The 12313-nt window shown below is 40.4% G+C and overlaps 1 protein-coding gene across 1 annotated transcript; it reads left to right on the top strand.

The window, feature by feature from the left end:
* The first annotated feature begins 5590 nt into the window (after positions 1-5590).
* LOC103434433 (E3 ubiquitin-protein ligase UPL5-like) lies at positions 5591-11177 on the top strand. The gene is made up of 3 exons (XM_008372783.4): positions 5591-7776; positions 8453-9045; positions 10627-11177. The coding sequence occupies exons 1-3, from the start codon at positions 5889-5891 to the stop codon at positions 10888-10890; spliced, it is 2745 nt and encodes a 914-aa protein (XP_008371005.2). The 5' UTR covers positions 5591-5888; the 3' UTR covers positions 10891-11177.
* Positions 11178-12313: the final 1136 nt, after the last annotated feature.

The raw sequence follows: 12313 nt of genomic DNA, 5'->3' as shown, positions 1-12313 counted from the left end.
ATGTGCTTGGTGTTGTCTCATTTGATGTAACCATTCTTGAGCTGTTTGATGCAAGCTACGTTGTCTTCAAAGATTGTCGTCGGGACATCAACGGCGGGATGAAGATCGCAGGAGCTTTGAATATGGCCCACTACTGCTCTCAACCAAAAACATTCATGAGTTGCTTCATATAAGGCAAGAATTTCACCATGGTTAGACGAAGTGGCAACTAAGGTTTGTTTAATTGACCTCCAAGTTATTGTGGTGCCTCCAACGGTAAAGACATAACACGTTTAAAAGCACGCTTTGTGCAGATCAGATAAGTATCCTGCGTCGGCATAACCAACAAGGCAAGAATCAACTCAAGGAGCATAGGGTGTGGCACCATTCGAGGATTCGTAGGGATAAAACAAGCCCAAATTCGTAGTACCCTTAAGGTAATGAAAAATGTCTTTCACGCCAATCCAGTGTCTGCGTGTTGGTGCATTACTATATCTTGCCAAAAGATTAACAGCGAAGGAGATGTTGGGTTTAGTGCATTGAGCTAAGTACAATAAAGCGCATATCGCACTTAGATAAGGAACTTCAGGATCCAAAATCTCTTCATAATCCTCATTCAGACGGAAAAGATCTCGTTTTGCATCTAACGAACGAACGACCATAGTAGTACTCGAAGACTTCGCCTTATCCTCATTAAAGCAGTGCAACACCTTCTGGGTGCACGGCAATATCGAGTTTTACCTAGATCTTTCATCTCAAATTCTGACTTCAGGTGCGCGACAATTCTCACGAGCTCTTCAGGAGTTCCGATAAGATTCATGTCATCGACATATACTGTAACAATCGCAAATCCGGAATGTGACTTCTTAATGAACACACAAGGGCATAGTTCGTTGTTCACATATCCCTGACTAGTCAAATACTCACTCAAACGGTTATACCACATTCTCCCGGATTGTTTCAAATCGTAGAGTGAACGCCTCAGCTGAATTGAGGGCGTGTTCCGGGGTTTGGACATATTTATACCAATCAATGTAAGTCATTTGAGAACTTTCATATATATTTCCGTATTAAGATCCCCATATAGATACGCGATTACTACGTCCATTAGCTGCATATCCAGTTTTTCATAAACTACCAAACTGATAAGGTAGCGAAAAGTAATCATATCCATAACAGGTGAATAAGTTTTGTCATAGTCAATCCCGGGGCATTGTGAGAAGCCTTGTGCAACAAGACAAGTTTTGTAACACACAATTTCGTTCTTTTCATTACGCTTCTGACCGAAAACCCACTTGTAGCCAATAGGCTTCACATGTGGAGGAGTATGAGCTACATGTCCAAACACCTTATGTTTCACAATTGAATTGAGTTTGACTTGGATTGCTTGTTTCCAATTTGACCAATCAGTTATATGTCGACATTCATCAACGGAACGCGGTTCAATATCATCGCTCAACATGATCTTAGTAGCTACTGCAAATACTAATGCATCGTCGACAATCATCTTATTACTATGCCACATATCATCTAAGCTAACATAATAGACCGAAATCTCACGATTCTTGGGAGAATGATTCGTCTCTTCAATGACGCTTCCATAATCTAAAATTTCCTCATGAGTTAAGTAGAATGAGTAAGCTATAGTCGGATTCACTGTAGGCTATTCAGGTCATTGTGCCGTGGTTTTCCTCTTCCAGGGGTGTGAATCCATTGAACAAAAGGGTCTACCATGCTTTTGTGTAAAGGCAGATGATTGGCTAGCCGCTAATGTATGTGGATCACCAAAATTGGCGTCCCGGGCTTCCAAAAGGGTAGTCCGTCTTACATTTGGTACATTCATGTTTGCAGGCGTATTCACAACTGGAATATGTGATCTTGTCACGTGCGTTAAATTGGTGAAAGCATCTGGCATGCTCTGAGCTATGCTCTGAAGATCTAATATGCGCTGCACTTCAGTTTTAGACTGAGTGGTGCATGGATCTAAATGAGACAAAGTGAGAGTCGTCCACGATAATTCGTGTCGTTCTTCAAGAACGTTGACGTTCTTATCTCCCCTTAACAACGAGAAGACTATCTCATATAAGTGACAATCCACGAAACGAGTGGTAAACAGATCGTCTGTCAAAGGTTCTAAGTAAAGAATAATCGAATGAGAATCATATCCGACATAGATTCACATCCTTCGTTGAGGCCCCATTTTTGTACGTAAGGGCAGCGAGATTGGCACATATACTGCACAACCAAAAACGCGCATATGTGATATGTCGGGTTCGTATCCATCAAAAGTTTTAGATGTGAATTCACCGGTGCTCAATAGTTTCAAGATTGGTCAAGTATGGTACAAATAGTGCTCCCCTAAGTTCCCGAGTGAGAGACGCTCCTCGGTTAGGGACTTGCAAGATCCAACCCATTGAGTAATTACGAAACTTCTAAGTACCGAAGTGTGATATCATTTTCACTTGCCTTATCTGTCTCATACGTAGATGTGGCATCTTATCTCGAAGTACTTTTCCTCCATCAGGGGTGGTATCTTTAACCGATGAAGATGCACAAGGTAATGTATCAATTTCACTTGAAGCTTACTTGTAGTTTCGGGCTTTGTTAAGTGCGATACAAAACCCTATAGTAGGGGTCCCCCAAGTCGCCGAGCTAGGAGATTTGCCGAAAGAGGTAATAGACAAGGTAAACAATCAGACAGCGCCAAATGTTGATGCACAAAACCAGAGGTCTTGGAACAACGTAAATCTGATCGTGAATCTGCAAGAAATGTAAATAACACAAGATGTATCGTGGTTCACCCCAAGGTTTGGGCTACGTCCACACTGATTGTATTTCTCTGACTGTATGTATGGATTAGAAGGGTGAGAGGGAGTCCCCCAGAGAAAGAGAGTGTTGTTGTATTTGTGAGGGTATTGCCCTCTGTTGGGTTCACTGATTCCCTTTTGTGAGGGGGAATGAGTCCCCTTTTATAGAATAAGGTGTTGGAAATGTGCCCTAAAGCCAATCATGTGATGATACTTTACGGACATTTCACATGTTAAACTAATCTAGTTTTACATATAAAGGGCATACATTATTGTTTGAGCCGTCTCATATAAATGTTATATGCTTAAACGATAAAGTCCAAGGAATATGTGATTGGGAGAATGTAATCTAATGAAGTTAGATTCATGAGACCATTCTTTCGTAGACACATCCTAAATGTTCCTGATCATAGGATTGTCAATTGGGCATTGACAGTCCGTAAAGATCGGTACGTACTATGTCTTCTCTCAGGGAGAGTGATTAGTCTCGAGTCATTGGTGTGTGTGACATCAAGACAAGTACGTAGGTGCTCAATAGAGAATGAGTACACTGAACGTGATCAACGAAGAGTTCTCATATTCCATGTCACATAAGAACTCATGGTTGGGATAATGCAAAGTAGTCATTTGACCTGAGGCATCACAGTTGTCTTGTGGTTAAGTCCTTGATCTTTGATTATGTCAAAGTCACCCCATCGGGGTGTCCACGGCATCGTTGGGGTTAAGCCACTTAGCTATGGAGACAAGTGAATGCGCAACAAGGGATCTCTAACCTTCAAACAGTTGAGGGAGAATACTCTATGATATGATTTGGAATCTCTGGCCAGAGTATGAATGAGATTAGGGAATGCGTTCCAAATCACATTCAAGGAAATCATATAAGCAAACGATTTACATTGGATAGTAGACATGAGTAAATAAACTATCATACCAAACAATGTGGTCAAGAGTATTAGATTAGAGAAGGACCGTATTGCATTTGTAATCCCGAACTGAATAGGTTCTCCACCTCTTCTGATTAGCTTGGGTAACCATGATATGCTGCTAGGTGTCACTCATGGTTTGTGGAAGCCCTAAACGTGTGTAATCACTAAAGGGAGAATTGAAAATAGTTTCAATTCACAATCGATGTAAAATGGTTTTAATCGCCCACTACCTCGCTAAAAGGAACCTAATGGATCGCACACCGTAAAAGGTAGAGATTGGAGATTAAACGGAAATGAGTAAGAATGATTAAATGGTTTAATCATTTATTTATGGCAAGGATTAATTAATATGTTAATTAATCAAACGAATAAGTTCGTTAAAGACTTCGGGATAGTTTTGGACCTTAAGGCCCAATGGGCTTCGAACGTCAAGCCCATTAACTTAAGTTGTATGACAATTTAATGAATGAAGATTCATTAAAGCCCAAAAGCCCAAAATCCCCTAAATGGCCGGCCATATGTGAATGAATTAGGGTTTTGGTTGTTTAGGTCACTTAAAGAAGTGACTATATAAATGATTTTATAGCCAAATATTCATTAAGTGATTAAGGGTTTATTTTGGGGGAAAATTGGTGAGAATTGTCTCTCCATTTTCTCTCTAAAGAGGCCAACACCTTGGAGGGTACATCTAGCAATCCTACTACTCCAAGGTCACTCATTTCTTCTACAATCAAACCTTGGTGAAGAGACTTAGAGGTTCCCTATTTTGGGAACTTGGAGAAACCTATTTTTCCATCCAAATCCATGGATCTAAGAAGCAAGGAATGAAGGCCCTATCTCTTTGGGTGATTAGCCTTTGCTTATGCAAAGAGGAATCTACAAAGGTAATAATTTCAACTCACTTTGTTTTGAGTTGATTATTGGTTCACCAATCTACTAGGCTTTGAATTTCATGGTAATGTTTTGTTTTTGAGTACATGCAAGCATGATTCCGCCTTTAATTGTTAATTGCATGCCATATGATGTTGCTCAAATGAACATGTTTTTCAAAATAAATCCTTCATAAGGGGCTCCTCCTTTTACATAATCATATAGGCTGGGTAATGAGGCCCAATGTATCAAAGTCTGATGCCCATTATGTGTGGTACCAACACAATTCATAACCAATATCAAATGCACATTATTCAACAATTATGATTATGAGACATACACAATTTATGTAGAATCTAAAATTCGTAAAATGTAAAGTTGGGTCATGCATCATGGTGAATGTTCATGCTATCAGGGTTGCAAAAATATCGAGTTAAAAACCATTGTTTTGAAAGAACATGATTGCGTGATAATATGGATGAACTGGTTTGATGCAGAAAAATCTCTAACGTCAGATTCCTAAGCGCAGCGGTAGGAGCGTGCTAATAACGTATTGTGGTCTATTTTATCTGACAAGTTTAGTGTGGCCAGCGGCAAGGAGAAGAAGAGAGAGATATGTGTTTGTAGAATTGTAAGGGAATGTGTGTTGTGATCCCTCATACATTGTGCCTTTATTATAGTAATATAAGAAGAGAACATATTCCTTCATCCCAAGGAATACAAGATACAATAGGAAATGATAACTAGAATCAAATATAATTTAGAATTTACACAATCACACTTAAACTAGCCATGTTTACAACAAAACTAACCAAATATAAAATTAGTGGGATATTTGACAAAACAAAAAAGAAAAAAAAGAAAGAAAAAATAGTGGGATCCGATCAGAGCCGTTAAGTATCAGAAACGCCAGTGCAGAGAGTGGAGGGACAGAGGGCTTTTTTGTAATATACTGCAATCCAAACACAACATCAAATAAATAAATAAATAAATAAATAAATGGAAAATATATAATAGCGTAGGATTACCGATTACAGTGATTGTAGATGACGGCTGTGAAGCCCAGGCGTGAGACAAAGAGAGAGACAAACGACCCCTTCCCCCGATCATCGTCTTCCCCCAGTTCCCACCCTCCCTGGTATTTTTATTCTCCCTTTTAATTTTATTTATTTTAATTTCCAGATTTTTGTTTTTCGCGGAGGACCGGCTGCGATTTCCATGCACCCACGCCCACCGTACGCGTGAATTTTCTTCTCTCGAGAGGTAAAAGGAAGGAACCGGCTGGCGGGTGGGCCCCACCCTGTAAATGTCCATCACCGGGAGCCCCACCACCAGCAGCACCGTCGATTGCGCTGCCTACCAGCGCAGCGACAGCACTGCCCTTGCTGCCGTCGCCGCCGCGGTGGATCAGTTCCAGCACCGATTGTCCTCCAAGCGCAAACTCGACGACTATGGCGGGCCCACCTTCTCCGACGACGAGGACGACGCCGTTATCTCTGACCTAGTCCACGTCAGGATGAGGAAGGACGAGCCCAACGCTGCCGATTCGTCGTCCAACGGCGCCCCCACCCACCCTCACTCCTCCGCCAATAGTGACGCCCTCAATTCCCGGGTTTCCAACGCCCGACCGACCTCTCACGGCGAGTCTGCTCACTCCGAGTCGACTCGGTCCCGGACAATGCTCCAATTCTTCATCAGAACCATGTCAGGGGGCAATAATTTGGTAATCCAGGCCTATGCTCAGGACAAGGTGAAATCGCTACTCGATCGCATACAAACGATCACCGGCATTCCGGTTTTCGAACTGAGGCTTATATACGGGGGCAAACAGCTGCAGCCAGAGCAGTCGCTGGCCGAGTGCGCCATACAAAACGACGCCAGTTTGCAACTGGTCGGCCGCTTGCGGAGCACCGATCACCCTCAGGCCTGGCAACTCCTGGAGGACATAGTCTCCGCCGCATTTCGAATGTGCCAAGGCGAAGAGATTCACGAGCCTTCGAAATACATCAAGAGCAGGATGAGCCAGTACTTGACCATGGCTCAGAAGGAGACAACAGCCGGATATGGGGTTAGCCATATCCGGGTGTTTGTTCCGTCCTCGGCCCCCTTGGCGCTGCTGATGCTCTATGTTTCTCCCCTGCCAGCTAACAGAACAGTTGCTGAAAATTCAATCAAGTATTTCCTGAATTCGTACCCTACATTGTTGCCGAAACACTTGCATAATTACTGCGCGCCGATAGTGTTAGAGTTTTGTAAGTTTCTTAGGAGATTAGGGGAGGAGGACCCTCTGTACGTCCTATGCCGAGGTTCACTCGGTTCCTTGTTGGAAAGTGATGGAAATTCTCAGGACTCAGAACCTGTGGAGGGACTGATTGGTGGGTTGAAAGATATTTCTCCATTTGTTAGGGAGCTGTCAAGTATTTTGTCTAGGGATTTGGTAGTCAGTATGGACCTTCCTGCGAGTGGCAGGCCGTTGTCGGATGATGTACGTGATTTTAGAGCGTTCTTGCTCCCTTTGCGCACTGCAGTTGCCGATCAAGTGTGTTTCAAGGGTTCTATTTCTGCAACCTTGAAAGGGAGGACTTTTAGGCATCCCCTGTATGGAGAGGAGATTAAGCTTCTTCACGATATATATGCTGATTTGCTAAATAAAATGGATGAATGCCTTGGAAAAATGGGAAAGGTGGAGGGTGATTTTGCTCATTCTGGATGGTCTCAGTATCTTGCTGTTTTAAAGGAATTGAGTGGAATTTCTATGCTTTACCAGAGCTGGGAAGAACAATTTAAGACTATTTTGAGGCTTAGAAGGGCTCCATTATGTGCTCTAATTGTCAAGTATGCAATGCGAAGTGACGATCATCAGTGGCTTATTAAGCACAAAGATGTGCTAGATTTTGAGTCTCGGAGGCACTTGGCTATGATGATGTTCCCTGATGTTAAAGAAGACTATGAGGAGCTGCATGAGATGCTCATTGATAGGTCTCAAATATTGGCAGAATCCTTTGAGTACATAGGGCATGCGGAACCTGAGTCACTTCATGGCGGTTTATTTATGGAATTCAAAAATGAGGAAGCTACAGGTCCAGGTGTACTGCGGGAGTGGTTCTTTTTGGTATGCCAGGCCATATTTAATCCCCAAAATGCACTTTTTGTGGCATGCCCTAACGACCGTAGAAGGTTCTATCCTAATCCAGGTGTGCTTCCTTCAGCCTTTAGTGCATGGTGTTCTTGAACAACTTTACATTCTGTTTCTCATTTTGCTTGTCTTGATACATTAACTCCAGCCTGTGATGATAATTGATTGACTAAATCATATATAGCATTCATATAAAGATAGGTATTGAAATATGATTGGGTATTGATCCAAGATTTGAACTTTAAGTTGCAGACAAACATGATAGTGTTTGAAACTCGGTATATATGCTCAAGCACCAAAAGTATTATAGAATAGTTTAGTACATAATTATGATGCTTTACTCTTTTATTGTCTAGTGTGTGATCACATGTGCATGCTTCACTTTGTTAGATCTCTCGTAAGTGATGCGGGCATGTGTAGAAACATTGGACACCAGGGTAAGGTCAAATTCTTTAGCATATTGTGCCTAGGTTTTAAAAATGTTTATATTACGGAATGACAAACAAAAAATACAGATTGTCAGCGTATTAGTGTTAGTAGGCAGAAAGAAGGTGGCCATAATACTGGTAAAATTGTTAAACGCTAATCCAATTGCATGAATGTTGCCACTAGCATTACTCAGTTCTGAAAGATTTGTATCCTATCTTGTGGCATTTTTCGTGCGTCAACTTTTTGAGTTATGCTTGAAAGTTCCTACAAATTATTAATAAGTCACACGCCTTTTATTTTTACAGCATCTAAGGTTGATCCTCTGCACCTGGAGTATTTCACCTTTGCTGGCCGAGTGATTGCATTGGCTTTGATGCATAAAGTGCACGTGGGCATAGTCTTTGATCGTGTGTTTTTCCAGCAACTGGCTGGAGATATATATTTATCTTTGGAAGATATAAGAGATGCAGATCCATTCTTGTATAATAGTTGCAAGCAGATATTAGAAATGGATGCCCATTTTATTGATTCAGATGCTTTAGGGTTGACATTTGTTAGGGAAGTGGAGGAGTTAGGATTCAGGAAAACTGTGGAGCTTTGCCCTGGTGGGAAAAGCATTGTTGTGAACAGCAAGAACAGGGGGGAATATGTTAATCTGCTAATTCAGCATCGTTTTGTCACATCAATATCTGAACAGGTGTCCCAATTTGCGCATGGATTTTCTGATATACTCTGTGGATCAAGGCTCCAGAGTGTGTTTTTCCGAAGTTTAGAGCTAGAAGATCTTGATTGGATGCTTCACGGAAGTGAAAGTGCTATTAGCGTTGAAGATTGGAAGGCACATACTGATTACAATGGCTATAAAGAGACTGATCCTCATATACTTTGGTTCTGGAAGGTAAACTTGCTCGATTCTGGTTTTATTAGCTCTTACTTTGCTATTCTTGCTTTATATTTTGCTTCTTTCTTGTGATGCAGGGCAGCAGCGATAAGCTGCTGTCCAGTGGGTAAAATAGAGCCAAATCGCAGTAGAAGCAGATTTCAACTGATAAACAACAGAAAAAATAGAGAGATAAAAGCAATAAAATCAAAGATGGAACAAAGATAACTGAGTTGTAGGGCATGAAACCCAAGAGAAACTCTTAAATCGGAATTCTGGAATTATAATTGGTATAAAACTAGTGATAGCCTAGAATAGCAACCCCTAATCCTTGTTCATTAAGATATCCCAATCCAACTAGGACTTACCCAGTTAATCCCCTTCGTATTAAAACTGTTTAGTTAAATCAACCAATAATTATTGAAAGTAGAAATTGGACTTGCATCTTGTTTCTTTTGGTTAAATATCTAATTACTATTTTGTTACATGTCTACTCTTCTTAGCTGTGTCTGGTATTTTTCCATATAGCATATCAATTGACAATCAGCTTTATTCATAGAAAAGTCTTGGCGAACTAGTTTGGCTTTAATCGTTAATGATTGAGATCGACCATGGAAGCTTTTGCAATGATTTTCAAATTAATGAAAGCATACATTGTGATTGTTTTGAAACAATGAAGTGACAAAAAAATCAGTGTTTCAATTGGGCTCACTATTGGGAAGTTTATATAAGTCCAATTTTTCTGAACCAATATTAGGAATAATCCAGTTTATTAAAATAAATCCAGTCCCTTAAGTTTAGGATTATTTATTTATTGATAGGATTTACTATAAAAATTAATTTCTTTTTTGTTGTTTCTGGTTCTTCTTCTTTCTGCTCTAAACCCCATTTATAGAGTTTATTTTTAATTTTTATAATAAACCTATATCACAGGTTAATTGTATTTATCTATCAATATGAAAGACTTTTTTATAATCAACCTGTACCACTGATTAATGTGTCTTGCTTGCAGATATATTATGTTTTTGTATCTTTTAGTTAGGTTTCATATCTTGCTTATATGTTTAATTGTTTATCTACCTATACCATAGGTTTTTGTTCATAGTCTACCTACACAGATTAATTGTATTACATATTTTTACTTTTTATATCAACCTATCCTTTGGACCAGGATCTAAAAGCCCCATTAGTTATTTAGCACTGTTTTTCTTTGGAAGTTAATAGCATCAGAAACTGAAACTTCGCTTGTTTCAAATTTGATAAGGTTGAACAGAGTAAAGCGTTATATAGAACGGGCAGTGTTATATGCTCACATAAAGCTGTATGGCTTTGATTAGATTTGCCAAGTAGCAAGCAATCAAGTGGTATATGGTCAGACTCTATAGAACTTTGTGGGAAGCTTCAGAGTTTATGAGAGAGGACAACCTAATCGGGGTTCAGCATCCTTTTGCAAGTTCTGATCATATTTTTTCATTATGCTCTTGATATAAACATGATTGCGAGATAGGGAAAGCAGCTAAAAGTTGCTTTGTATTGGTAGGCTATGAGCGTAGTAGTACAATGAGGCTAAATTTGTTTCCTTCTTGAAAATTTGTGCAGATTGTTGGGGAGATGTCTGCAGAGCAGAAAAAGGTTCTTCTCTTCTTTTGGACCTCGGTGAAGTATCTTCCAGTCGAGGGGTTCCGAGGTTTGGCTTCTCGGCTTTACATTTACAAGTCCTCAGAGGCTTACAGTCGCCTGCCTTCGTCTCATACATGCTTTTACAGATTGTGTTTCCCTCCATATCCATCGAAGGCAGTGATGAAAGGCCGCCTTAATATCATCACCCAGGAACATGTCGGCAGTAGCTTCGGGACATGGTAGTAAAATATAATAGGTGCATCTACATTTTGGGGGTCAAAAGGGGGGGCTTGACTGCACATAAAAGAGATTCGGAACTAAGATTGTACAGTTTATAGGATACTGTTGTTGTTGTCGTCGTCGTCGTCGTCGTCGTCTCTGGTCGCTTGACTAATGATAGAAGAAGGTACCGATGTTAGTGTTTTTCTTTGTTAAAGGTTTGCACTTTGCAGTGTCATTGCTATTTTGGCAACTGTTTGTATAGCGTCGTTAATAGGATAAATAAATTTGGAGGCAAGAGATTTAACGGACGTTGCTTTTCATGACATGTTAATTTGTTGAGTACAAACGGATCATGCAATGACATATTATGCAAAAGTCTATACAAAATGTTTTCCCATCTCGCCCGTCCATGTGGCAGGCAGATGGTATCATGCTATGTTTTCTGAGGATCATGTCCGAGATACTTCAGAGACTACTAATTGTAGTGTTTTGAAAGGGATTGTATCATTTTCCTTATGAAAATGCTACTCTTATAACATTTTTTATATGCATTTGTATCATCTTTTTAATAGACATGAGAACTACATATGTTGGTGAATATTACCTTTACTAGAGAGGTGGTACAAATCTGATATGAAAAATGTGGTGAAACCTCAACCTTCTTCATAGTATCAGAACATAGCATAACATGCTAACCCTCGCATCGTAGCACGCCATCGTTGTTGGCCCTAAAATGACAAGCATCGCGAATTGTCGGTAGAATGCATATCACGACACGCATGCATTCTATCAACAATTCGCGAGGTTTGTTATGGCGTGCCACGATGGAAGGTTCAACGTGTCAAGACAAGTCATCACTTGTCAAAACATGTCATTGCCTTCATTCTGGGACAACTCGCGAGGCTTGTTGACCAACTTTTTTGGAGAAGGGGGTAACACGGACTCAATAGAGTCAAGAGATCCTACAGGGCCCAATGACTGAATTAGCACTTCTACCCGAAAGAAGCTATTATTACCGGATTCTAACCGTCCATAATAAATAAGTAATTATACTTTATACACACACACGTCTTTTCATTCTTCAAAGCTTACTCTTGTTGGAGTTGTGGCTAGGTTTCAGAGACCTTAACCCCATCGGCAAGATCATGAACTGTGTACTCCAAAATCAGAGTGGTTGGGTGGTTTTGTGATGTCGAGCGTGCTCTATTCTCTTAGAAAGAGGGCAAGGGTGTGTGGGAGAAAGAATTCTAAAAAAAATGAATGGGGCGTATTGATATTGAATCCCACATTAATAAGACGATGGAACTTACATGTGTTTATAAGTAATTGCCAAGGCATAAATATATCCGAGAGCAATATTCTCCAGATGAAAATCACTTAAACCAGCGAGGTTAGTTTAAAGATCATGTCCAAGGAAGGGTACATCGAAACGCCACGAGTCATC

The sequence above is a fragment of the Malus domestica genome, chromosome 05, assembly GCF_042453785.1.
Source record: "Malus domestica chromosome 05, GDT2T_hap1".
Taxonomy (NCBI): domain Eukaryota; kingdom Viridiplantae; phylum Streptophyta; class Magnoliopsida; order Rosales; family Rosaceae; genus Malus; species Malus domestica.
This window is presented reverse-complemented; position numbering and strand designations above follow the sequence as displayed.

What these genes read in the sequence shown, in the direction of transcription:
- LOC103434433 (XM_008372783.4), top strand. Translation starts at nt 5,889, where the DNA reads ATGTCCATCACCGGGAGCCCCACCACCAGCAGCACCGTCGATTGCGCT. An exon ending in AAGGTTCTATCCTAATCCAG is followed by an intron (nt 7,777 to 8,452) that starts GTGTGCTTCCTT and finishes TTATTTTTACAG; the next exon opens with CATCTAAGGTTGATCCTCTG. An exon ending in ATATACTTTGGTTCTGGAAG is followed by an intron (nt 9,046 to 10,626) that starts GTAAACTTGCTC and finishes AAATTTGTGCAG; the next exon opens with ATTGTTGGGGAGATGTCTGC.